Genomic DNA, 22,533 nt, shown 5'->3' with positions numbered 1-22,533 from the left:
TGAAGAACCCCAACTCTCTCAGTGTGGCCTCATAGCAGAGGGATTCCAGCCCTTGGGTTGTCTCCATGGCCTCCTCTGGACTTGCTCCAACAGATCCATCTCCTTCCTGTGCTGAACTGATGGGGAACAGGGGTGTTTGGATGGTGTTAGCCGTTCGCATTGGTGGGAAAGGGGATCCTGTGGAGATGGAGGAGAGATGTCCTCCATGCACTGGAAAGCGTAGGGGTTCCTCAGGGGCTGCTTTGGGGCGCGCTCAGCCCGTGGTGCAGCAGATTGCTGGGACGTGCTCTCGTGATGGGGCTGGTGGTTTGCTGCCTTCCTCACATCTAGGGAACAGCGAGCTCTTAAGGAGGTGAAAGAAAAGCAGCCATTTATCCCGAAATGCTAATGAAAAGGGTTTGAAGAGCTCAAATCTTTTGCCAAAGGTGGAACAAACAAGCGTAAACAAGATTTATCCATTAAATTAATGAAATTGCTTTATTATGGATTATGTTTATTTCTTAATAACAGCTGTAGCACAGAGGAGATCAGTAACTCACCCAAGAGCAACAGCAGAGCAGTGGCACATTCAGAACTGTTGGAGAGTCTTGGGTCCAAATTTTGTGACTATAAGTTATTGTAATTTATGCTCCTAATTGAAGAGGATATTGTCCTTAATGAAAGTCTGTAGAAGCAGAGATGATTATGGCCGAGGCAGGCTATAAACGGGCAGCTTTAAAGTACACACCTCACCTTTTAACACTTTTAAGTCATTTGAGGTGCCAACTTACTAATAAAATGTGACATTAACACTCAGAGAACAGCCAAGGTAGAAGTTAACAAAGTTGTCCAAAACAGTAGGCAACTTCTAGAAGGTGACTTACCATCTTCTGTATACATAAAAAAGGAGCCGGTCTTGTCCTTCTGGAAGGGTTGCTGGGGAAGGCATTGCCTACACCTCATGGCCAGCTCAGGAACCTTGATGTCCTCTCTTGGACATCACAGTGGCACTTCAGGACGTGTTTTAGTGGGCATGTTGGTATTGTGTTGATGGTTGGACTGGTTGATCTTAGAGGTCTTTTCCAACCTTAACAAATCCATGATTTCACCATCCTTGGGCTGAAATCTGTTTGTCTTGAATTGGTCTCGGTTTGGGCTTCTCAAAGACATCCAGACAGGTCACGAGCAGTTTGAGTTGGCTTGAGTTTGGCAGCAGGAGCAGGTGGAGGTTGTAGCACTTGGCCTCCTTGGGCAGCCTGCAAAGCCAGACTTTGCTTCCCAGCCAGATGTGGGGTTGAAGAAGCGCAGGTGGCACAAGGACACCACCTCAGCTTTCCTGTGTTTTCTTTCCCTCTAGATCCTGACCGTGTCAGGCCCCCCAGAAGGAGGGACGAGAGTGACCATCCGTGGCGTCAACCTGGGCCTGGATTTCTCCGAGATCGCCCACGGGGTGCAGGTTGCTGGGGTGCAGTGCACACCCCTGCCCGACCAGTACGTCGTCGCTGAACAGTGAGTGGCCTCCAGAACCTTCGCTGTCCCCAACGCGGCTCCCCAGGGCTGGTCCTGCTTCCACAAAGCCTTTTCCCTGACGTCCAGCAAATGCACAGGAGGCAAATAACTCATCCAACCCTCGTGCATCATCTCTCCACTCTTTCCAGCCCTGTAGACCTGCAGGAAGGAGTCTGGAGGTGGATGATTCCTGGAATGGGGCATGTCATTCCTACATTAGAAGGGGATGAGGTGTTTGGATGCTCTCTCAGGGGGATAGGCAGCCCTTTAAGCTTTCATTAAGTGTTTTGTTTCCTTCCACACCGCGGTTCCTGCTTTGGTAAGCAACTTTTCTGATGAGCACCTTGCTGTTGGCACTGAGCCTCTCTGCCCCCTCCGCTCCCTGTCGCACTTGAAATTCAGCCGGCGCTGCTGGCTGCACGCAGCCATTTGTTAGGCGGGTGAGACGGTGACAGCCGCTTAATCTGAATGGGCCTCCGCTGGAGTCAATTCATTTATTTCACTAAGAAAAATGTCAACTGAAAATTAGAAAATAGGCTTGTAACAGAGGATGGGCGAATAAACCTCCCAAAGTGACACATGCTCCTGGTGCTGGCTGGGGGGGATGTTCTGGTGTAGACAAGGTGCTGAGAGGCACCTGGGGGTCATTTCTGCAGGGAAGGAGAGCAGCAATGTGTGACATCTCCCCATGGGTTAAGTTCACCTGATGGGGACCAGGATGATGTTGTGTGTGGTTAGGACCGTGGCTGCTCACAGCGAGCATAGGGGAGCCCATGAGTGGCCCCAGCAGCACGGATCTGCCCCGGCCTCTGTAGCAGCTGGAAGTGGTTGTCCTCTGGTGGTGAAATGCGTTTGGTGGGTCACAGTATGATCCCCAGTGCGGTGGAAGGACCTGTCATTAGGATGTCTTGCTGTTGGCTTGGGTTTTGCTCACTCCTTGTCTTTGTTTCCCCACCTGTACAACAGAAATGGCATTAATCTCCTCCTCAGCAACGAGGATGTGTGTGTTTTATCCCTTAGGAAGTATTTCCCATCGCTGGACGATGGGTGCTCTGGCCGTACAAAGCATCATTGCTATTACTGCAGGAGTTGCTCCAAGTGCTGCACCAACAGTGCTGTCTCCGCTCGCTGTTCGGGCTGTTCTGCTGAGCAGTACTTTGTTTTATTTTATTTCTCAAACAAAGGCTGGAAGATTATAAAATTATCCCCCTTTGATGGTATGAAACCCTGATTTTATAATCATGACTCTAATTACAGCTCTCGAGCTTTCAAAGTTTGTTAACATCATTAAAACATTTACCCTGGGTAGATAACGGCAAGCGTTTGCATGAGAGCTGCCTTTTAAAGATGAATACAGATAAAAGGACCCTCTTCAGGGTTCTGTGGGCAGACTGAATTCCAAGGCTGTAATGACTCACCATATGCTCCAGCCACACTATCTATCAGCCAGCAATTAGGTTAATGTTGGTGAAAGGGCCACTTAGCCCAGCAATCAGCACCCTACAGCTCTGCCCGAATGCATCATTTTGTAACAAGGTACCTGCTGGGAATTGGGCTTTAATCGGGAATGTGGGATCAGGGTTACCAGGTCACTTGTGCCCCATCCTGGATCAGGGGTACCGAGTCACTTGTGCCCCATCCCGCAGCCCAGTACTGTACAGGAGCTGCTGCTATACTGGCAAATAATCGAATATTTGGTGTTTCCCACCATGTATCCTTGCTTCTTGTGGGAGAAAAACCTCCGCTCTCCTGCCGTGCCCTTGCAGCATCAGGAATCGCTTCACCTTGAGCGCCCATGGGTTGGCAGGAGGAGAGAGAAATGCCAGCCGTAACCCCAGCCCGGCAGCGCGGGAGCCTCGCCTCCTTGCCCTGCTGCCGGTTTGGAGGAGGAGAAGGGATGGAGGAGCAGGCAGAGAGGTGCACGGGCGATGTCTGCTTGAAAGGTGGGGAGAGGAGCACGTGGCAGATGAAGGCACACGGCTGAGACGCTTCCATTCCTGTTCTCCAAAGGCAAAGTCTCTCTAGGCAACCCATTTTTGATGTGCGGCAGTAAGGCTTTTCACATTAGAGCTCTTTACTGGCATGTATGTATTTCATCAGGCCTCCTGGTATCACCTGTGCGTGCTGTCTGCGGGTTCTTTCCTCCTTTAGTCTTTTTATTTTGTTTTATTTTATTTTTAGTGATGTTAATGCTGCCGGAGGCAGCTGAAATGCTCCTCTCATGAATTGGAGCCTTTCATGCATTCGCATGTGATCGTTTCCCCGCCGCTCTGCAAAAGCACCTTCAGCTTTACTGGGGAGAGGATGCTCTGGCTCTTTCTCTGGTCTCACTCCCTGGGCCAGACACCAGCAAACATCTCATCGCCAGCATCCCCTGCCTCACGGCAAGTTACTCCAGCCCTCAGGTTTCCAGAGCCTAGCGGCGCGCTCTTGGATTTGTTTTTCTGTCGCTGTAGGAGCGAGCAGCAGCCACCCCTGGGCAGAGCCGAGAGCCCTGCCAGCTGACCTCCCCCAGAAAACCTCTCTCAGACCCGCTGGCGTGGCAGGTGTTTGCTCGGTCTCGTCCCCGGTTGGTGTTACACAGCCCCAGCGCCGTGGGATTTTTTGGATTACACACCCACAAGGATGCGGGATGAGGATTTCCTCATCTCCCAGCCTGGTGGGCTTAACCACAGCTGCTCTGCCCGTCCTTGCAGCTTTCCCTGTGCCTGCGAGGCTGAGCTGAGCCACGGAGGAGCACAAGATCGGTGCTGCGGACTCCTTTCACGAGCACCAGCGTGTCAGGCAGCCCTGTCTCCGCTGCGAAGGCTGCTCTCCCACCTGTCTCTATCATCCCTGAGCAGGCTTCTCCATTTTTGATTAACTGGAAGACTGCAGTGTGAGCTGTTCCCTTAATGAACTCATCCGTTACTCTAAGGACTTCGCACTCGCTTTGCTACTGGCTAATATATTGCCATTAGTGCTCGGCTTTGCTCTGGAGTTTACAGCTTGTAATAATTATGTCTAATTTTGATTTTTTTTTTTCCTTTAAATTACTACATGGGGTAAAAATAGACTCCGTAATTAACTTCTCCCAAAGAGGCAGATATCAAAGTTAAAGAGGGAGAGGGGGGGTAAAGAAGGAAAAAAGAGAAAGTCAGCTCTGCGTGGATCTACGCTGTTGGCACCTCCTGCCTGAGCCTCACTGCGGCATTTCTGCTTCCAGGATCGTCTGTGAAATGGGGCAGGCGCTTCCAGGGATCAGCTCCGGCCCAGTGCTCCTGTGCATCGGAGAGTGCAAGCCGGAGTTCACGGCCAAGTCCACGCAGCAGTACGTGTTTGTGGTGAGTGTCTCGCCGAGGCGAGGGTGGGGGGCAGCACGCGTCCCCCGCGGGACAGCTGTGCTGGAGGAATACAGAGGGCAAACGGATGAGGTTCAACACTGGAAGGCAGTCCCAAATTTGCCATCTTCTTCTGATGCTTTGCACATGGCGTTACATAACTTGTTGGCAGCCCAGTCAACGAGCCCAGTTCTCAGGCTCTAGAGCTCATGGAGGTTTATGGAATAAACAGGGTTTAGGTGGGAATCTAAGCCCAAGAATGCCAGGTTGGAAGGGACCTCAGGGATCATCTGGTTCAGTCTTTTTAGGTGATCTATGGTTTGAATGAGATGGCCCAGCACCCTGTTGAGCTGAAACTGGAGTGTCCGGTGTAGAGGAATCACCACTTCCCTGGAGCAACTTATACCTATCACCACTTGTCTTTTCCGTGTGACTCCTCATAAAAAGGGAGTCTCTATCCTCTTGGCAGACACCCTTTATACGCACCGGTACAGGGTAATAAGGTCTCCCCTAAGCCTTCACCTCACAAGGCTGAACAAACCTGTCTCTCTCAGTCTTACTTTGTATGGAAGGATCCCCAGTCCTCTGATCATCTTTGTGGCCCTTCTCTGGACCCTTTCCAGCCTGGACGCATCTTTTTTGTGTAGCTTTGCACCTCCAGAGTAGTGATGACCTGCTCTGAACTGCCAGGCTCGCCCGCTCCCTGCCCAGTGCGTGGTGTAACCCCAGCAGGAGCCTTACACAAAGCAAGCCCTGGAGCCCTGAGTTAGTTTCTGTGCCTGTAGGTTTAATCTTTTCCCCGTGATGCCCTTTGGGATGGAAAGGTAATTCTGCATTCAAATATTCAAGGAGGGCTTTTTTCTCCTCCAAGGATTCTGCTTCAGTGTAGGTTTTCTCTCCTGGTGGTTTCCATCGGTTGAGTGGGTCATTTCTTTCCATTGTTTAATTAGCAGCCTTTTGATTCATAAACTTAAAAGCCACAGCTGAGCTTTCTCATATCTCGAGGTTTGCCTCAACAGGGCACTTCATCCAGCCGCATTGATTTTGTGCTTCGTGGGATCTGCATGCAGGGAAATGCCAGCACTTATTGCAATTTGTAAACTAATTGAGAGATAAATCAGAGCCCCAGCCACCCCATTGGTGCTGTAAGCAACACCTGCCCCGGGTGACTGAATTTATTCAACAACAGGTGCAAAATATCATCACATTTAGCTCAAATATGCCAGAGACCCCTCTGATCATCCCAGGGCAGCAGCAGTATGGTCCTCGGATTCACTGTTACTGAAGGGCAGGTTCCCAAGCAACACAAAGAGGATGCTGTCTTCAAATCATAGAATCACTAAAGTTGGAAAAGACCTCTAAGATCATCCAGTCCAACCTTTGTGTTAAATAATAACCTGGAGCCAGTGGAAGGTAATTACGGTGATGAGTCTTGGAGCGGTACCTTGCATCAGCTCGGAGGGCGATTGCCGAGCATCATCATCCTTTGCATTGTTGCTTCTGCACTTACCCTGATTATATCGCTTCTTTATCTCAAGCACCTAAAACTTCTAGCACACCATTTGCTTTTGTTAGCCAGCTTCTATTTTTCTCTTTAGCACCACCACAAATTCTATTATAGCTGGTTTATGCCATTAAAGTTGGTAGTAAAATTGATTGGTGCCTTAAAGCAGAGCTCTGTTCTGACCCTGAGAGGGTTCATGCCTTGGTGAGCTCATCTGGTGCCTGACACCACGCAGGAGCGATGCCGTCACCTTAATTACACTCAGTTTATCCTGGGAGGTGGAGCCTTGGAGGTATTTTGGATCTGTAAATCTGTCATAATTACCACCAAATCATGATCTGAAGAGGTAAAAATTTTGCAGGTCTCTAGAATGGGCCCTAAGCTCTCTTGTCTTTTCCTTATTTACAAGAATGACCACTCAGGGTTCAAGCCTGAGGTTCTATTTTTAGCAACGCTTCGAATTTCCAAGGATTGCAATGCTTAGACAATGTGATGGTCACACCGGCAGTATCAGATGCTCGTAGCCAGGAGTTGCTCCGGAGCTGACCGTGTTGAAGGATGAATCTTTCTCTCTTTGCAGCATTATTCTGTAATTATCCACATCCAGGTGGACTGTGTGTTTTTTCTCTGGTCTATTCAGGAGTCGGGGTCAAGCAGGCTTTTGGTCTAAGCTGCTTTGGCAAATGCTGCGGCACCCAGAAAACACATGTTGTGTTGTGAAAACAGGAGAGCAAACAGGACAAACTCACCGAGCTGCCAAGCTGGTGGTACCAGGGGAGCGGAGCTGGGAGGCTGCCAGCCTCTGCAGATGAGAGTCATGGAGAGGGTAATGTGAAAGCGTTGGTAGAACAATTTGGTAATATTCACTGATTGAAAATGAATAAAAAGGTACCTTTCTTCAAATTCTATTAAGAGGGATAAATAGCTGTCGTGGTGCAAGGCAGGACAAAGAAGTGGCATTGCTGTGCTAATATCACTGATGAAATGTTGAGTGAGATCCAAGTTTGCCCACCGAGGACGTGTTTCTGACTGGAAACAGACTCTGCCCCCACAGTACTGTCAGTATTTCCATTTCAAAAGCCAAAGTGTGAAGGTGGTTGGAGGATGGTCCTTCTCCAGGCGGTTCCCCAGTGCAGCCCCTGGGTAGGCACTCACTGACGGCTCCCCTCCCAGCAGGCAGGAGCACTGAACCGGTGCTTTTCTTTCTCCAGACTCCGGTGGTGAGCTTCCTGAACCCCAGCCGTGGTCCAGAGTCGGGAGGGACGATGGTGACCATCTCCGGGCACTACTTGGGAGCTGGCAGCCGTGTGTCCGTGCTCCTGGGGAACCAGACCTGCGAGTTCTACGGGTAAGGGGCTGAGCCGGGCCAACACGGGCTCCTGGTTCTCAGCACTGCACCACCGTGTATCTCCTGTAGCTGAACACACAGCCACAACTGCAAAACACACAGCAGAAACTCATCTGGGAACCCCTGAAGGCTCCCATTCCCTCTTTCATTACATAAAGCCATTTTCTCTCTTGCTGTGACTGAGCCTCACTTGGCAAGGGCAGAATGGCATCGATATTAGTGCTGTCCATCATTTCTTTTTAATGCTGTTGCAATGTTAACTCACCCAAAAATCTCAGTCAAACATCACTGTGATTGTAAAATGTTTATAGGAGTCAATAGTACGTGGCCCCAGCCTGGCTGATCGGAAGGAAATGCGACATTTGTAAGAAACATCCAGTTTCTCTTTTCACAGAGCAACAATTTGTGGTGTTTACACTGCAGTCACTGCTGCAGGTACCCCAGGCTCTTGGAAAAGCTCTGGGCGAGGGGTGGGTTTCTGCGTGGCAGAGCAAAGCAGGGATCTGCGCACACCTTCTGCTGAGAAACCTACACAGCCATAAATTTCCTTTGAGATTTCTATGGCAAATTTGCTTTCTACCCAGCAGAGTAAACACAAGAGTTGACATTTGCAGGGTTTAATGGGTTTTCTTGGGGCTTAGTTAAAAAAAGATACATGCGGTATACATCTGTGTGCATCATGTACACATCCGTGCCCCGTACCAAACGCACAGCCGTGCCCCGAAGCAGCGTTTCATAGCGTGGGCGCTGCCTGCACGGGAACCTGAGCGAAGCGGTGTGGTGTGCAAAGGGATTCTGCCTGTCAGATCCTCACTCAGGCTTCCCAGGAGGAACCAAGGACGTTTCTGGGAATGTAAAGAGCCCTGGAGGTGAATTTCTTGTCTGAGAGGTTGTCTGATACAGGAGCTGTGGGCGCTGAGATGTGGGAGCGTGGTGGGATATTGGCAGTGCTTATTCCAAGTCTATCCTAGAATGGGGCTTCAGGAGGTCTGGACATAGAATGATGGAATAGTTTGGGTTGGAAGGGACCTCAAAAGTTCCACCCCCTGCCATGGGCAGGGACACCTCCCACTGGCTCAGGGGCTCCAAGCCCCATCCAACCTGGCCTGGAACCCCTCCAGGGATGGGGCAGCCACCACTGCTCTGGGCAACCTGGGCCAGGGGCTCCCCACCCGCACTGTGAAGAATTTCTTCCTAATGTCTAAGACACACTGAAGGTCTTTCAAGTGCAGGTGAACTCTCGGAGTGCTACGCACTATAACTGATCCATCAACATCGCTTCGCGTATCCAAAGCAAAGGTGCCAGATTGCATCCCAAGATGCACACGGATAACGGCGTTACCACCAGCAGAAGCAAGCTGGCCTGAGCGCAGCATTGGCCCTGTAATAGAATCCCTTCAATAGATGATGATATTCAGGCAACCTGCAGATACTGACCTGCAAAACCTGGACGAGCTTGGAATTCTCTGTATGTTCTAATTACAGCAGGCAAGCAGAAACTTAAACAAAGCAAACGGCGGTGTCTGAATGGCAGCACCCGTCACGCGGGGTCACGCTGTGCACTTTGTTGTGCTTCGACTGTTTTGAGGCAGTGAACTTCAATTGTACTCGAGGGTGTGGGGGAGCCTGATTAGATGAAGCGGTTTCTAATGAGATTCACTCTAATTACAGCTTCCCCCATTCTCCCCTCTCTGATCGGAGGAGTGGGTAGATTCACCATGACGACATAATAATAGCACGGAAAGCTAATTAACTGATCACAGAGAGCTGCGAGCGGCTCTGCCAGCAGCGATGCGTCACTCTGGATCTCACGCCAGTGCTAAGCAGGCGCGGTGGACTCTGTCGGGGCCGAGCGGCTGCGCCGGCGCGGGAGGGCAGCGGGCACGGGCGTGCACGGGAACGCTCTGAGACACAGCGGGGAGGGCGGAGAAATGTCCTTTTTGCACATGGATGCCTTCGTGGGTAAATTAAACCTAGGTGGAGAGTGAGAATAACATGAGAAGGGGAGGAGGAGAAGAGTGGGAAGGAGAAGACGTGTAATTACCTCAATAGAAGCCGTCAACTCCAATTTGTTTCAGGTATTTTCATGAATCATGGAATGGTTTGGATTGGAAGGGACCTTAAAGCCCATCCAGTTACAATCCCTTGCCATGGGCAGGGACACCTCCCACTGGCTCAGGGGCTCCGAGCCCCATCCAACCTGGCCTGGAACCCCTCCAGGGATGGGGCAGCCACCCCTGCTCTGGGCAACCTGGGCCAGGGCCTCCCCACCTGAACAGGAAGAGCTTCCTGCATCTCCTCTATGAGACACCAAAACTAAATAAGCCTTGGAAACAGCACAGCCTTCTCAGTGAGCTGGGGGCAGGTTTGGGAAGGTGGGATGACCCACAGCCTTTCAGGGATGCACCTCCAGCACTTATGCAGGAACAATATCTCAGCTCACTGCAGAGCTGTGCGGGTCCTCCCATCTCTGTCCCAGCAGCAGCGCTGCCTGCACCTCATTCCTCTTCGCCATCCACCCACCAGCGCCTTTGTGCTTTGGCAGCGCCTTGCTACCCTGCCACCTCGACCTTCTCCGGGGCTCCGAGGGAAGCAGATGGTCTGTTGTGTCCGGCCAGCCCGCGCCGAGGCCGAGGTCACCCCTGCTCTGACGGGCAGACAAAGCCAGGAGCAGTGGTGGCGATGGCATCGCCCTTCCCAGGCAGGAGCTTTGTGGGCTCCTTTATGCTTCTCACAAGGGTCCGTGTGTGCAATGGGGTGGGGAGGGAAAGAATTTGGCTTTTGAATGAGCTTATGCATCCCTTTTAAAAAGCAGCCATCTGTTTTCACACGCCCAACAGAAGGCAACGGGTTCACAGAGGGGTGCGAGAGGCTGCAGGTTGGCACAAAGAGTAATTTCAGGGAGCCTGCACTTCTCTCTTGGTGGGCAGGCAGAGTCCTTTCCCTTGCAGAGCTCCGCTTCCTCGCTGCGGTGCCGGTGAAGCCCGCAGGAGCTCGTTCATTTTCCAGGTCTTGGAGCCCAGGGCTGACTGAGGGCTCTGCCTTGTCGTGAGCTGCCCCACTGCAGGGCAGCACCAGGACAAAGGGATGGGTTCTGCCTCCATGCCGCACCCACCCTCTAACGTTGCTCTGGCTTCTCTCTCGCGCAGGCGATCCATGAACGAGATTGTCTGTGTGTCGGCCCCATCAGCCCATGGCCTGGGGGCTGTTCACGTCTCTGTCAGCGTCGACCGGGCTCAGCTCGAGCAGACTTTGCTGTTTGAGTACATCGATGACCCGAAGGTGCAACACATCGAACCCGAGTGGAGCATCGCCAGGTAACACAAGGGTCTGATAGCAGGCGAGGAGCCAGCTTGCCTGCGTTGGATCTTCTCTCTCAGCGTACACTCAGTGAGAGAGAAAGAGAGAATATTTGGAAGCATACATCCCACCCCACCACCTCAGATTTGTCAGTGCTGGGCCTCTGTGATGTTTGTGTTTACCAAAAATCAGGTCCAGATTTACTAGTTGCAATTACTAAGGCAATTACAGCAGCAGCAGTCGGCACTGGGATCCTGGGAGCACGAGTAAAGCCCTGAGATCACTGCCGTCTGCTGAAGAAGTGCACAATCGCTCATTAAAGGCTGCTTCTTGTAGTCCTGGAATAAAACAAAACCAGCAACCACAGAGAAAGGAAAAAGCTGATGCTAATCAAAATATACTGTTCCTCCCAGATTGACTGCTAGGGGTGGGATGGCCGTGATGCTAAAAACCCTGGGACGCAGTCACCCGCTGGTATTACTTTAATGGTTGTGCTTCCAAGGGCTGTAACACAGCTATTCCTCTCTCATTCCATTTATTCCTTTTAATATTGCCCATAAAAGAAGCAAATGTCTTGCAGCAGGCTCTGTGAGGTGTTTGCTTTGAGGCCAAATGGAAGATCGCATCTGGTGTTGGGTGCGATGGGCTGGTCAGGGCTGCTCAGAGGGGTGGTGGGAAGGGCACAGCTGGGCTCTACTGCCGAGGCGCTGCAGGCTGGGGTGAATCTGGGCTCTGCTGCTCCAATTAACACATGAAAGAAGAAGCCAAGAGTGAAAGACTTTGCTCAGAGGCATTGGCTGTAGGAGAATGTGGGTACTGGAGCCTGGGGGGTTATGTCCTCCCTGGCCCTGATGGCAGCGGGTGTTCTTCTTCGTCCCTCCCCACCTCTGTGTGACAACTTGCTGCGTCTGCAGGCCAGATGCAAGCACACGTCAGTTCCTTCACTGCACGTACCATTCATCCTGTTCCTTAAAAACACCGCTGTGTAAATCATTTAACACTGTGACTAATTTATTGTCTTACGCGTTTAGTCTCAACTCAGTTGATTCCTTTGGTCCCATTTCTCATCCTGCTGCTCTGCCGTGCTGTGAGGTGGGAGAGGGTGCAGAGAGAATAGGGAATCTTGTAGAGAGTAGAGGATGTAACTTGTGAGACACCGCTCCCCAGCGACTCAGGGAGAGGATATTAATCCACGCTGTTGCCTGGTGCCTGAAGTGTCTGCAGAAAACATCTTCCTGAGATCAACGAGCATCCTTGTTGTCAAGCACAATCTCTCCACAGAGCCCCAGTCTCTCCTGCCCAATTCATTAATCAGGTGTCTCCCGCTTCTCCACAGCGGATACACACCTCTGACCATCACCGGCTCCAACCTGGATGTCATCCAGGAGCCGAGGATCCGCGTCAAGTACAATGGCAAGGAGTTTGTCAATGTAAGTAGCTGCTGTCAGTGAGGTTCTGCTGCTGGGCTGGGAGCATCCCTGTGCGCTGCCACATGGTGGGTCCTTCCATCCCAGTGTCCCGTTACTGGTGCTGGTGCTCTCTCGTGGTGGGACTTGCCATGGCACAAGCTGCTGAAAAGAAGGTATTTCCTTAGGCTTACGCAGACCGTCAGCAGCAAAGAAGGACACTGACACCTTGACAGGTTGGGAGAGTGAGGCTTGTTCAGCCTGGAGAAGGCTGCAGGGAGACCTTAGAGCAGCTTCCAGGGCTGAAAGGGGCTCCAGGAAAGCTTCGGGAGGTGCTCTGGATCAGGGAGGGCAGGGACAGGACAAGGGGGATTGGTTTTCAGCTGAAAGAGGGGAGATTGAGATGAGATCTGAGGGAGAAATGTTCTCCTGTGCGGGTGGAGAGGCCCTGGCCCAGGTTGCCCAGAGCAGTGGTGGCTGCCCCATCCCTGGAGGGGTTCCAGGCCAGGTTGGATGGGGCTTGGAGCCCCTGAGCCAGTGGGAGGTGTCCCTGCCCATGGGAGCTGGACGGGCTTTGAGGTGGCTGTGGACCCAAATCATTCTGTCACACACAAATTACTTCCTCAGCAGCACAGTAACTGCCGAGGAGTTTTTAAAGCTGGAAATAGACGACTCCATTTTATCTCTATCACCTCAAATTCTGCCTTGGGTCAGAGAAACTTGTTTCACTCCTGAAATTCCTCCTGTTGGAGCCCCTGAGCGCTCTCCTCTTCTTAGCATCCTTCCCTTTCCCTGGATGTAGCTCAGCTCTACAGGCACATTATGATGGGAAGTCCAAGCGTAGCTGTCCCCATCTTCCCCAGCTTCTCCATGCTTCCCATTTTAGTCCTCCTGTTTCTAGAAAAGCCTGGAGCTTTTGCAGCACTGGGACCTGCCAGCGCTGAGGCTGCTATGTTTAACTAGTCTCTCCCTAGCTGCCTCTCTATAAATAAACCTCCTACTGCCGCGGCTCGAGGCTCAGCGAGGCTGTCCCAGCCTGGGGAGGGAAGGAGAGAGGGGAAAATGCTTCTGAACAAGAACATTTGAGGCCTCTTTTGCAGCTTAATCCCCACAGTAAAGCCAGGTGCTGCTTCCCTGCACCCATCTCACCACGCGAAGGATGCTGGGCATGGGGCTCTGGGTATTTTGGTGAAGCTGGGTGTTATTTTTATGCCTCTTCCCTCCTGTCACCTTGGTAGCAGAGTTTGGAGTTGATCTGGAGAGCCACCTCCCTCCCCTAGCTGTATTTTTTCAGTCCGAGAGTGAGAAACTGCAATGAATCCTGAGCTAAATGGGAATTAAACGATGTTCTTGTGTGCTACAAGTAAGAATTGTACCTCCAGGACCAATAGAAATTATTTTGACCAAGTAAAACTGAAGAATATTGTTTCTATGCAGTGATCTTTCTGACTGAATCTGGATTATCTCCAAAAGGGCAAATCACTTAGTGATCTTTCCCTATTCCTTTTCTTCTTTCCCTCTCTGAAGACCTTTTTTCTCTGAGCTCTTTTTAAAAAGGCATCTAATTTTGTTGTTAGCACTTACAGTTATAGCGCTACCAAAATAATTCCGAAGACACAAAATTGAGTGAAATTAAATTTTCCACTTGTGGAGGGAGGCCAAACGGTTGGGCTCTCGCTGTTTCAGAAGGCAAAGAGTCTCATAAATCAGCCAGCTCCCTGCTTCCAGGCCTGGAGGAGCCGTGGGTGTCCTCAGCCCGGCAGGAGATGACCTTCACGTTCCCTCCAGGCCACGAGTATCGGCCGATCGCTCCTTTCCCTCGCTGGCATCAGGGAATTGCCTCTAATCACCAGTTTGGAGTGGGTATTCGCTGGGGGGCTGTTTCAAAGCCAGTGTACCCAAAGAGGCTGCAATGGGAAAGAAGAAAGGAAAGAAAGAAGGCCGAGCGATCCGCTGCGCAAGTCTCTGGCTCCTCTAAAACACTGCTCATTTTGAAGCTCACGTTCCATCCCTGAGCTGGCTGAAGGGAGGCCAATTCCCCCAAACTGTGACCGTAAGGCGTCAAACCTGGATTATAAATATTTCTAGCTGAATTTGAACATCCTGGTGCAGATCAGGGTGAGGTTTTTCCCTGCCTTCTCTCAAAGCATCACTTTCCCTACAGGTGTGCAAGGCGGTGAACGCCACGGCGCTGGCCTGCCTGGCACCTCCGCTCACCGCCGAGTACCGGCCCGGCTTGGATGCCGTTGAGCGGCCGGATGAGTTTGGGTTTATCTTTAACAACGTGCAGTCCCTGCTGGTCTACAACGACACCAAGTTTATATACTACCCCAACCCAACGTTTGAACTTCTGAGCCCGACCGGGGTGCTGGAGCAGAAGCCGGGGTCACCCATCATCCTGAAGGTAAGGGGACCCTTACCTGGTGAGACGAGGCAAAAACATCCCAGAGGGAGCAGTTTTATACCCCCTTTGGAGAATGGGGTATGTTGGATGCTAGTCCATCGTTTGCCCAAGCTGGGAATGAGATGAAGTCTTATAAGGAGCAAACAAGGGCCCTGGGGCTGTTGAGCCTGGAGAAGAGGAGGCTGAGGGGTGACCTCATCGTGCTCTGCAGCTCCTGAAAGGAGGTTGTGGTGAGGTGGGTGCTGAGCTCTGCTCCCAAGTAACAAAGGATAGGATGGGAGGAAATGGCCTCAAGTTGCACCAGAGGAGGTTTAGTTTGGATATGGGGGAAAATTTCTTTACTGAAAGAGTGGTGAAACCCTGGCAGAGGCCGCTCAGGGCAGTGTCAGAGTCTCCATCCCTGCTGGAGTTCAAAGACCATGCAGATGTGGCACTTTGGGGCATGGTTTAGTAGCCACAGTGAGGCCGGGCCAACAGTTGGACTGGATGAGCCTGGAGGTCTTTTCCAACCTAACGATTCTATGAAAACTGGAGAAATGCACTACATCTTTGTACAGTCTTCTCTGCCTTTGTCCCTAGGGCAGAAACCTGTGCCCACCTGCTCCTGGAGGAGCAAAGCTCAACTACACTGTGCTGATTGGAGAAACGCCCTGTGCCGTCACTGTCTCCGAGACCCAACTGCTGTGTGAGCCACCAAATCTCACCGGACAGCACAAAGTGATGGTGAGGGACCAAACACTTCTGTCAGCACCCCTTCCCTCCCATCCTTCCTTCTCTTCCTCCATCTCCCTGACTCTCTCAGACATTGAGTGCAATTTCTTGTCCAAGGATGGGTAGGATTTTAGATTTTCGTGGCTGAGTTTGAAATATTGATGTGGATTAGCATGGAGAAACTTATTCCTTCCTTGAAACTCCCCATGTCCTAAGAGTCTAGGTCTTCTAGAAGGACCAGATCTTTCTGGTAGTGCCTTCAGCACCCGGTACCATCCTTCCTCTGGTGCCACCTGCTCTTCCTTCCATAGGTGAGACCATTTTCATTGGGCTGTTCTCCCTCCCGTGGGATAGCAAGGGGTTTTACCCATCCTTGCAGGCAGTCCTGATCTGCTAAGTGGGTGGCGAGGTTTTGCTTTTTCCTGGAGCAGAAGCATCCAGGGACATCTGAGCATTGGACTGGTTGGATCAACAGCCTTATCCAGGATAACAGTTGGTGTCTCTCTCTGCTTTGGTTTTGGGCATTGCTGCTTCCTCTGATCTGCTCGCAGACCAAGCACGCAGTTGCCGAAGTGCTTGAGTAGAGCCCAAATGGGAGTGTAATTGTGATTTATTTCCCTTTACGTTTAGCATCCAAAACATTTTCAGATTATCACAGTGTGATTCACAGAAGGACAAACTGGCTGAGAGCTGTTTGCAGCTGTGGTCAGGGCACCCAAGAAAAGCCCACACCAGCATTAACCTCCACCGTGTTTGCTCTCTGGCTTCCACATGGGGCTTTCTCCTCCCTTCTCTGTTCTCTCTTCCCAGTTGCTCTGGCCTCTTGTCGGTGAAATTATCACTGGGTTGCTAATGTTCATGGTTTACAAAAGGGAGTTGAAAGCTTATAAAATGAAAGTCAAATGGAGCCATCAGATAATAGGAACAAAGCCCAGATAGTGGAGGGCTGGTACATTTATCATGATTTGAAGCCTCACAGCATTCACACAAGCTGCACCCTCTGTGTTTGAAGGCGATCAGAGCTGCTGTAGTCCTGGCTGAAACAGAGGCAATTGGGTTTATCTTCCTTAGGGGTCTGCGCAGCCCGTGCAGAGCAAACCCTGGCTGGGAAGGATGGGACTTTGGGACAGGCTTGACCCCCTCACCAGAAGCTGTTGGTTACCTCTGCTGTGCTTTGCAGGTGCGTGTTGGTGGTATCATCTTCTCCCCTGGTTCAGTGAGCATCATCTCCGATAGCCTCCTCACCTTGCCAGCCATCGTCAGCATCGCGGCCGGGGGCAGCCTGCTTCTCATCATCGTTATCATCGTCCTCATCGCCTACAAGCGCAAGTCCCGAGAGAATGACCTGACCCTCAAGAGGCTGCAGATGCAGATGGACAACCTGGAGTCCCGAGTGGCCCTGGAGTGCAAGGAGGGTCAGTACTGCCTGGACCAGGCTCTCTGCGTGCTGTGACCCCGTGCTCCGGTCCCCAGCTAACCCGCCAGAGCACCCCAGTCCCCCAGGTTTTGCAGCAGGGTGCCTGCCCCCATGAGCTTCACACGCCTGCCCCGATGCGCGAGAGTGGGCAGCAACAAGTGTGTCAGCAGCAGACACGGCTCTAATGTGCAGAGAATAGGATTAGAGCTTGATCCTGCTTAAGTGACATGCTTGGATCGCGTTGGAGGACGGTGCGAGCCCCAGGGTGCCCAGCACAGTATGGCCCCTCGTCTAATGGCCTCTAGTAAAGGGCTTTCTAAAGGCACAGAGATGGGAACAGAGGAGGTTTGGGCCCTCTGGAAGCAGTGTGTTTCCCAGATGGAAGGCAGGACAGCTGGAAAACTCGTCCAGTCCCTCATTGAGTCTGTATGGTGTGAGCCTTAGGTCTGAGGGAGAGGAAGAAGCTCCTTAAGCATTGGCTTCTGGGAAATATTGGGTATTATTTGGAATAGATAGACATGTCGCTTGAGGGTTTTGATATACATGAGGCTGGTTCCTTGCAAGGCTGAACAAAGAGTATTTTATCATAGCATAGAATGGTTTGGGTTGGAAGGGACCTCAAAGCCCGTCCTGTTTCACCCCTCTGCCATGGACAGGGACACCTCCCACTGGATCGGCCCCTCCCCAGCTTTCCTGGGACCCCTTTCTGTACTGGAAAGGGTCTGTCTGAGCTCCACGGCAGCAGCTCCTCTGAATGGGTGTGCTGAGCTGGCCCTGTTACCGTTGCTGCTGTGCCCACAAGGAGAGCAGAGAGACAGCCCTTCCCGAAGCCTCTGCGCGCAGCCTCGGCTCCCAGAGCTCACCCATATTTCTCTGCTCTCCCCAAACAGCTTTTGCAGAGCTGCAGACGGACATCAATGAATTAACGAGTGACCTGGATCGCTCTGGGATCCCGTACCTCGACTATCGGACGTATGCCATGAGGGTCCTCTTCCCCGGCATCGAGGACCACCCTGTCCTGCGGGAGCTGGAGGTAAGGAACAGGCTGTGCTCCAGCCTCTTGAAGCTTCCATGCACCCTCAGGGAAGCCACTGTGAATCTCTGAAGCACCTTTATGCCTTCCACACCCGATCTGATTAGAGGCATCGAGGTTTGTAGGCTGAGCCCATTTAAACCGAGCAGCTAGTGTTCTATCTCCATCACACACTGCTGGATTCCCCTCTGTTTCTTCTCCATGGAGTCGCTTTAGCTTTATTTCGCGGGGTTTTACGTGGCTATAGGCCAGCAGGAGAGCTTGCCAGGTAAGTTTTCGGTGTTCTCTTAAAGTCCTCCTCAACTAGGGTGCCGGAGAAGGCTGTTGGCCTGGAGCATCCTGCCTGGAGCACCCTGCTGCTGTTCCATGGCGTGTCCACAGGAGGGCAAGCGCTGTGGCCGGGCATGGCTGGACCTGAGCAAGCACCATCACCTGCCCGGTGTAACGCTAGGGCACGGGAAGAACTAAATCAGATATTCATAGAGGATTTAGAAAAATTGGTAACATAAACCGCTCCTCGCAAGACTTGTGCTCTAAACCCTTCCCCAGCTTTGTTGCCCTTCTCTGGACACACTCCAGCGTCTCGATGACCTTCTTGTAGTGATGGACAAAATTAGATTGCATCAAATTAGATTCCTTTCCAGTGGGCCACCAGCACTGTGTTGTTACTGTGGTACTGGTGAAACCCAGCAGGCTTTAATCCAGCCTCTCCCAGCCCGTTTCCATGGCCTGAATTTTCCAGTCCGGTGCGTTACGTTCACCATTTAAATTGCCAAACAAGCCGATACTCCAGCAAACAACTCTGAATGCTTTTTATTTGTTCTACTCATGAAGAACAGAATTGCAGAAGTGATAAATGTGTTGCCAATTACACAGTCGCTTAATTATGTAACGTTAGTAAAACCAATATGTAAGTCTCCAAGATGTTTGGTACAGAGTTGCTTTAATGTAGTTCATCATTTTCACTTGTAATAAATCACTGGAATCTTGCAACTGGCTGAAAACCTCAATTAATTTTTTACACTTGTCCCATAATAAAGGAATAGTCTAAATTATTATTTAATTTACTTGCAAGAGTGTCACTTTTTGTGCAGAATGAGCAAAATTGTGTGTCATTTATAGGGCCATTAGCCTCCAAGCAGCAGCTTTATGGCATGCAGAGAGTGCAGATTGGAGCGATGATTAATGATTAAGGTGAGCTGTCACCCAAAAGGGTGATGTTTGTTCAGGTCAGGCCAAAGCCCATGTTTAGGGGTGCTGAGACCCTGAAAGACAGGGTGCTGGCTTGTGCACCCAGGGTTAAACCGTCACCTTCAGTGATGCGCTGGTCACTGCTCTCTGGTCCCTTATTCTCCCATTCGTTGGCCGATGGGTGTGCTCTTCTCCACCACAGGTCCAAGGGAACGGGCAGCAGAGCGTGGAGAAGGCCTTGAAGCTCTTTGCTCAGCTGATCAACAACAAAGTCTTCCTGCTGACCTTCATCCGAACGCTGGAGATGCAGCGCAGCTTCTCCATGCGCGATCGCGGCAACGTGGCCTCGCTCATCATGACGGGTCTGCAAGGCAAGCTGGAGTACGCTACGGACGTGCTGAAGCAGCTGCTCTCTGACCTCATCGAGAAGAACCTGGAAAACAAGAACCACCCCAAACTGCTGCTGCGCAGGTAATGCAGGGAGAGGGTGAGACTGCAGGCAGGTCAGTGCTGGTGTGGCCACACTGCTGGTGGCATCCAGGGGCTCTGCAGGACCGAAGGGGTGTCAGAAGGAAAATGCTGCTTTCCATGGGGGACTTTGACCCATCCATTCTTCACCAGACTCTGGGACACAGCGTTAAGGCTACTTTGTGATTTCGCAGATGGTTGAAGAGGGTCTTAAGTTGGATCCACGATTCCTCTGTGTCACGAGCTGCCTCCATCTGTGTCCCTTTGGGTCCTGGCTGTGCTGCAGAGCCCGGTCTCAGCCAGTGGCAGGAACGCGGTGGCCTCATCTGGCTGAGGCGGGTGGGTGACGGGGAGGATTTCACAGCTCTAGGAAAATTTCAGGGATTCCTCCAGCCATAATGAATATCCTTGACAGGAAATTGCTTTAAATCTGGCCGTGTTTGCAGAGGCAATAACTCTTCTCAGAAAAGGGAGCCGTCTTAATTTCCCCCGTGGTTTGACGACTCGCTGGGAAGGCGTCTTCTGCCTCAGCCATCAATAATGACTTTTCGCTGTGCTCCAAAATACACACGGCTGGCGATCAGAGCTGTGCCCACTTCTCTCCACGGCACCCAGCGAAAAGACAAGGCCACGGGCAGCCCGGCAGCGTTGAGGCCGACTGTCCTGCCCCAGTTTAGCCATTTCGAGGGAAACCTGACCTTGAGTGTTTCCAGGGATGAGGCACCCACCACCTCTCTGGGCAACCTGTTGCTCGTGCTTCACCACCCTTACTGTAAAAACCTTTTCCCGCTCTATCTAGCCTGAATCTCCCCTCTTTTAATTTAAAAATTCATTACAGTGAGGGTGGGGAGGCCCTGGAACAGGTTGCCCAGAGCAGCAGTGGTACTGCCCCATCCCTGGAGGGGTTCCAGGCCAGGTTGGATGGAGTTTGGAGCCCCTGAGCCAGTGGGAGGTGTCCCTGCCCATGGCAGGGGTGGGACTGGAAGGGATTTAAGGTCCCTTCCGATGCAAACTATTCTATGATGCTTTGATTCTATGAAAACCGTTTTCCCTTGTCCCATCCCAAGCCCCGTTACACTTACGGCTGGAGCTCCCATCCCAGCTCCCGGTGGTGTCGGTGCATAAAACAACCCAGGCTGGAACATCTTGCTGTGACTTAATAAGGAATGATCAGCCAAAGAGTGAGATAGTTTTCTTGTTTTATTTTTTTGAGCTCTCTGGTGGCAGCAGTTGATAATTGGCGCTCAGTTCTTTCTCTCTTTCTTCCTCGCTTTCCCATCTCTTTTTCTTCCACGAAGTACCCCTCACGGGAGGCAGCAGAAAAGTTGACATTAAATCAAAGAGCTGCTCTGGTTCCTGGCACGGAGAGCAGCACACAGCAGTCTGGAGACCTACGTATAGCAGGGAAAATTAATAACATACATATTTATTTTTTGAGTTCTCTCAGCAATTTTTTGTTTAGTTTTGGTTTATTCCCAGTGCCTCAGAAAGCCGGAGGAGCGGCCAAGGCGCTGGTTGCTGGCGTCAGGCTCCTTTGGAAAGTCATTCCTGCATCGTGCTTTGCCCTTGTTACATGGTCAATACGAGAAGGATTTTCTCAGAGTGTAGGGATTCTCCCCTGTTGTGTTAATCTTCAAGAGCTCATTTTTGATTTTCAGAGAAAGATCCGTAGCCGCGTTTCCGATACCAGCCCAGCGACGCCTGCCAAGGGGCAGCACAAAGCCCTGCAGCAGCTGTCGCTGTGGGCAGCAGAGAGGAAGAGAGGTCAGACCCCGGGGCAGCAGGATGGGGTTAAAGGATGGCCTACCTGGTCCATTCCAAGGGCTTTCCATGGAAGTGGAGGCCAGGGACAGTCTTGTAGTGCAGATTTGTTAGCAAGGAGCCTACGGTGCTCCCGTGGCTGCACCCAGCAGTGAGGAAGGTGATCAGCAGCCCTTGTCCTCTGCCAGTGTCAGACAGCGATGAAGAACGTAACCGTTGGCCATCCCTGGGTGTGATGCTCTGCGAGTATCTTATGATGTCACTCTGTGTTGGGATGAGAGTGAGATTCAGGAGAAACAGGATTTGATGGAGGTACTCCAAAGGTTTTTGGCTGAACGAGGGGAGATAGAGATGAGATCTTAGGGAGAAATGTTTTGCTGTTCAGGTGGGGAGGCCCTGGAACAGGGCACTGCCCAGAGCAGTGGTGGCTGCCCCATCCCTGGATGTGTCCAAGGCCAGGTTGGATGGGGCTTGGAGCCCCTGAGCCAGCGGGAGGTGTCCCTGCGGGGTTGGAACTGGATGGGCTTTGAGGTCCTTTCCAACCCAAACCATTCAGTGATTCTATGAAAGTGTTTCTTTTCCCTGTTTCGTTCAGCTGATCTTGTATTTCTGATAAAGAAATAAAAGGGAATGGCTAGGCATGGGCAATATCCGATACCCTCATCCCATATTATATGTCCCACCTTCTCCATGACTCCATATTTCAGTTGTTTTTATCCGGGTGCTGGTGCCAGTGTCAGGGCATGAGCAGCCAACAAGGACTGAACACAGCATGACTTCACTAGGGCTAATCAAGATGCTTAATTTATCAATTAATTTATGCTTAATTTATCAATATAACCGATTTTTAATTTAATAACCTGTTAACAAAATAGATTATTAAATTACTATTCACCCCGAAGCCCTTAATGCATCGTTTTCCAAGGTTTTCACCTAGTCTTTAGGTTGTGTCCCTGCCTCTCTGCCTGCCCTGGCTCGCCGGCGCAGCAGTGTCAGCTCTTCTCCTCCCTAATTGGGTGACTGAAATATTTTAAAGAGGAGAACAATATGCGTGTCAATTTGCAGGATGAATTTTTAGGCAGTTAATCAATTCAGGCTGAAATTCTTTAGGGATCTGCAGACATTTTCACAAATTCCTGGCAGATATTGTGATCCTGAGAGATGATGGATAATGTGACCCCG

General features: G+C 51.3%; 1 protein-coding gene across 4 annotated transcripts in view; it reads left to right on the top strand.

Moving 5' to 3' along the window:
- The window catches only part of PLXNA2 (plexin A2), a 409,422-nt gene that overhangs the window by 364,715 nt on the left and 22,174 nt on the right, over positions 1-22,533 (top strand). For all 4 annotated transcript variants that reach the window (XM_054087653.1, XM_054087655.1, XM_054087654.1 and 1 more), the window contains 10 exons: positions 1,337-1,488; positions 4,694-4,811; positions 7,524-7,660; positions 10,810-10,977; positions 12,297-12,390; positions 14,531-14,770; positions 15,350-15,493; positions 16,662-16,896; positions 17,789-17,931; positions 19,325-19,593. In XM_054087653.1, the coding sequence (XP_053943628.1) occupies positions 1,337-1,488; positions 4,694-4,811; positions 7,524-7,660; positions 10,810-10,977; positions 12,297-12,390; positions 14,531-14,770; positions 15,350-15,493; positions 16,662-16,896; positions 17,789-17,931; positions 19,325-19,593 (1,700 nt within the window). The remainder of the gene's footprint in view (positions 1-1,336; positions 1,489-4,693; positions 4,812-7,523; positions 7,661-10,809; positions 10,978-12,296; positions 12,391-14,530; positions 14,771-15,349; positions 15,494-16,661; positions 16,897-17,788; positions 17,932-19,324; positions 19,594-22,533) is intronic.

This window comes from Cuculus canorus, chromosome 24 (genome assembly GCF_017976375.1).
Source record: "Cuculus canorus isolate bCucCan1 chromosome 24, bCucCan1.pri, whole genome shotgun sequence".
NCBI classification, from domain to species: domain Eukaryota; kingdom Metazoa; phylum Chordata; class Aves; order Cuculiformes; family Cuculidae; genus Cuculus; species Cuculus canorus.
The sequence above is the reverse complement of the archived record's forward strand: the minus strand, read 5'-3'. Positions and strand labels throughout refer to the sequence as shown.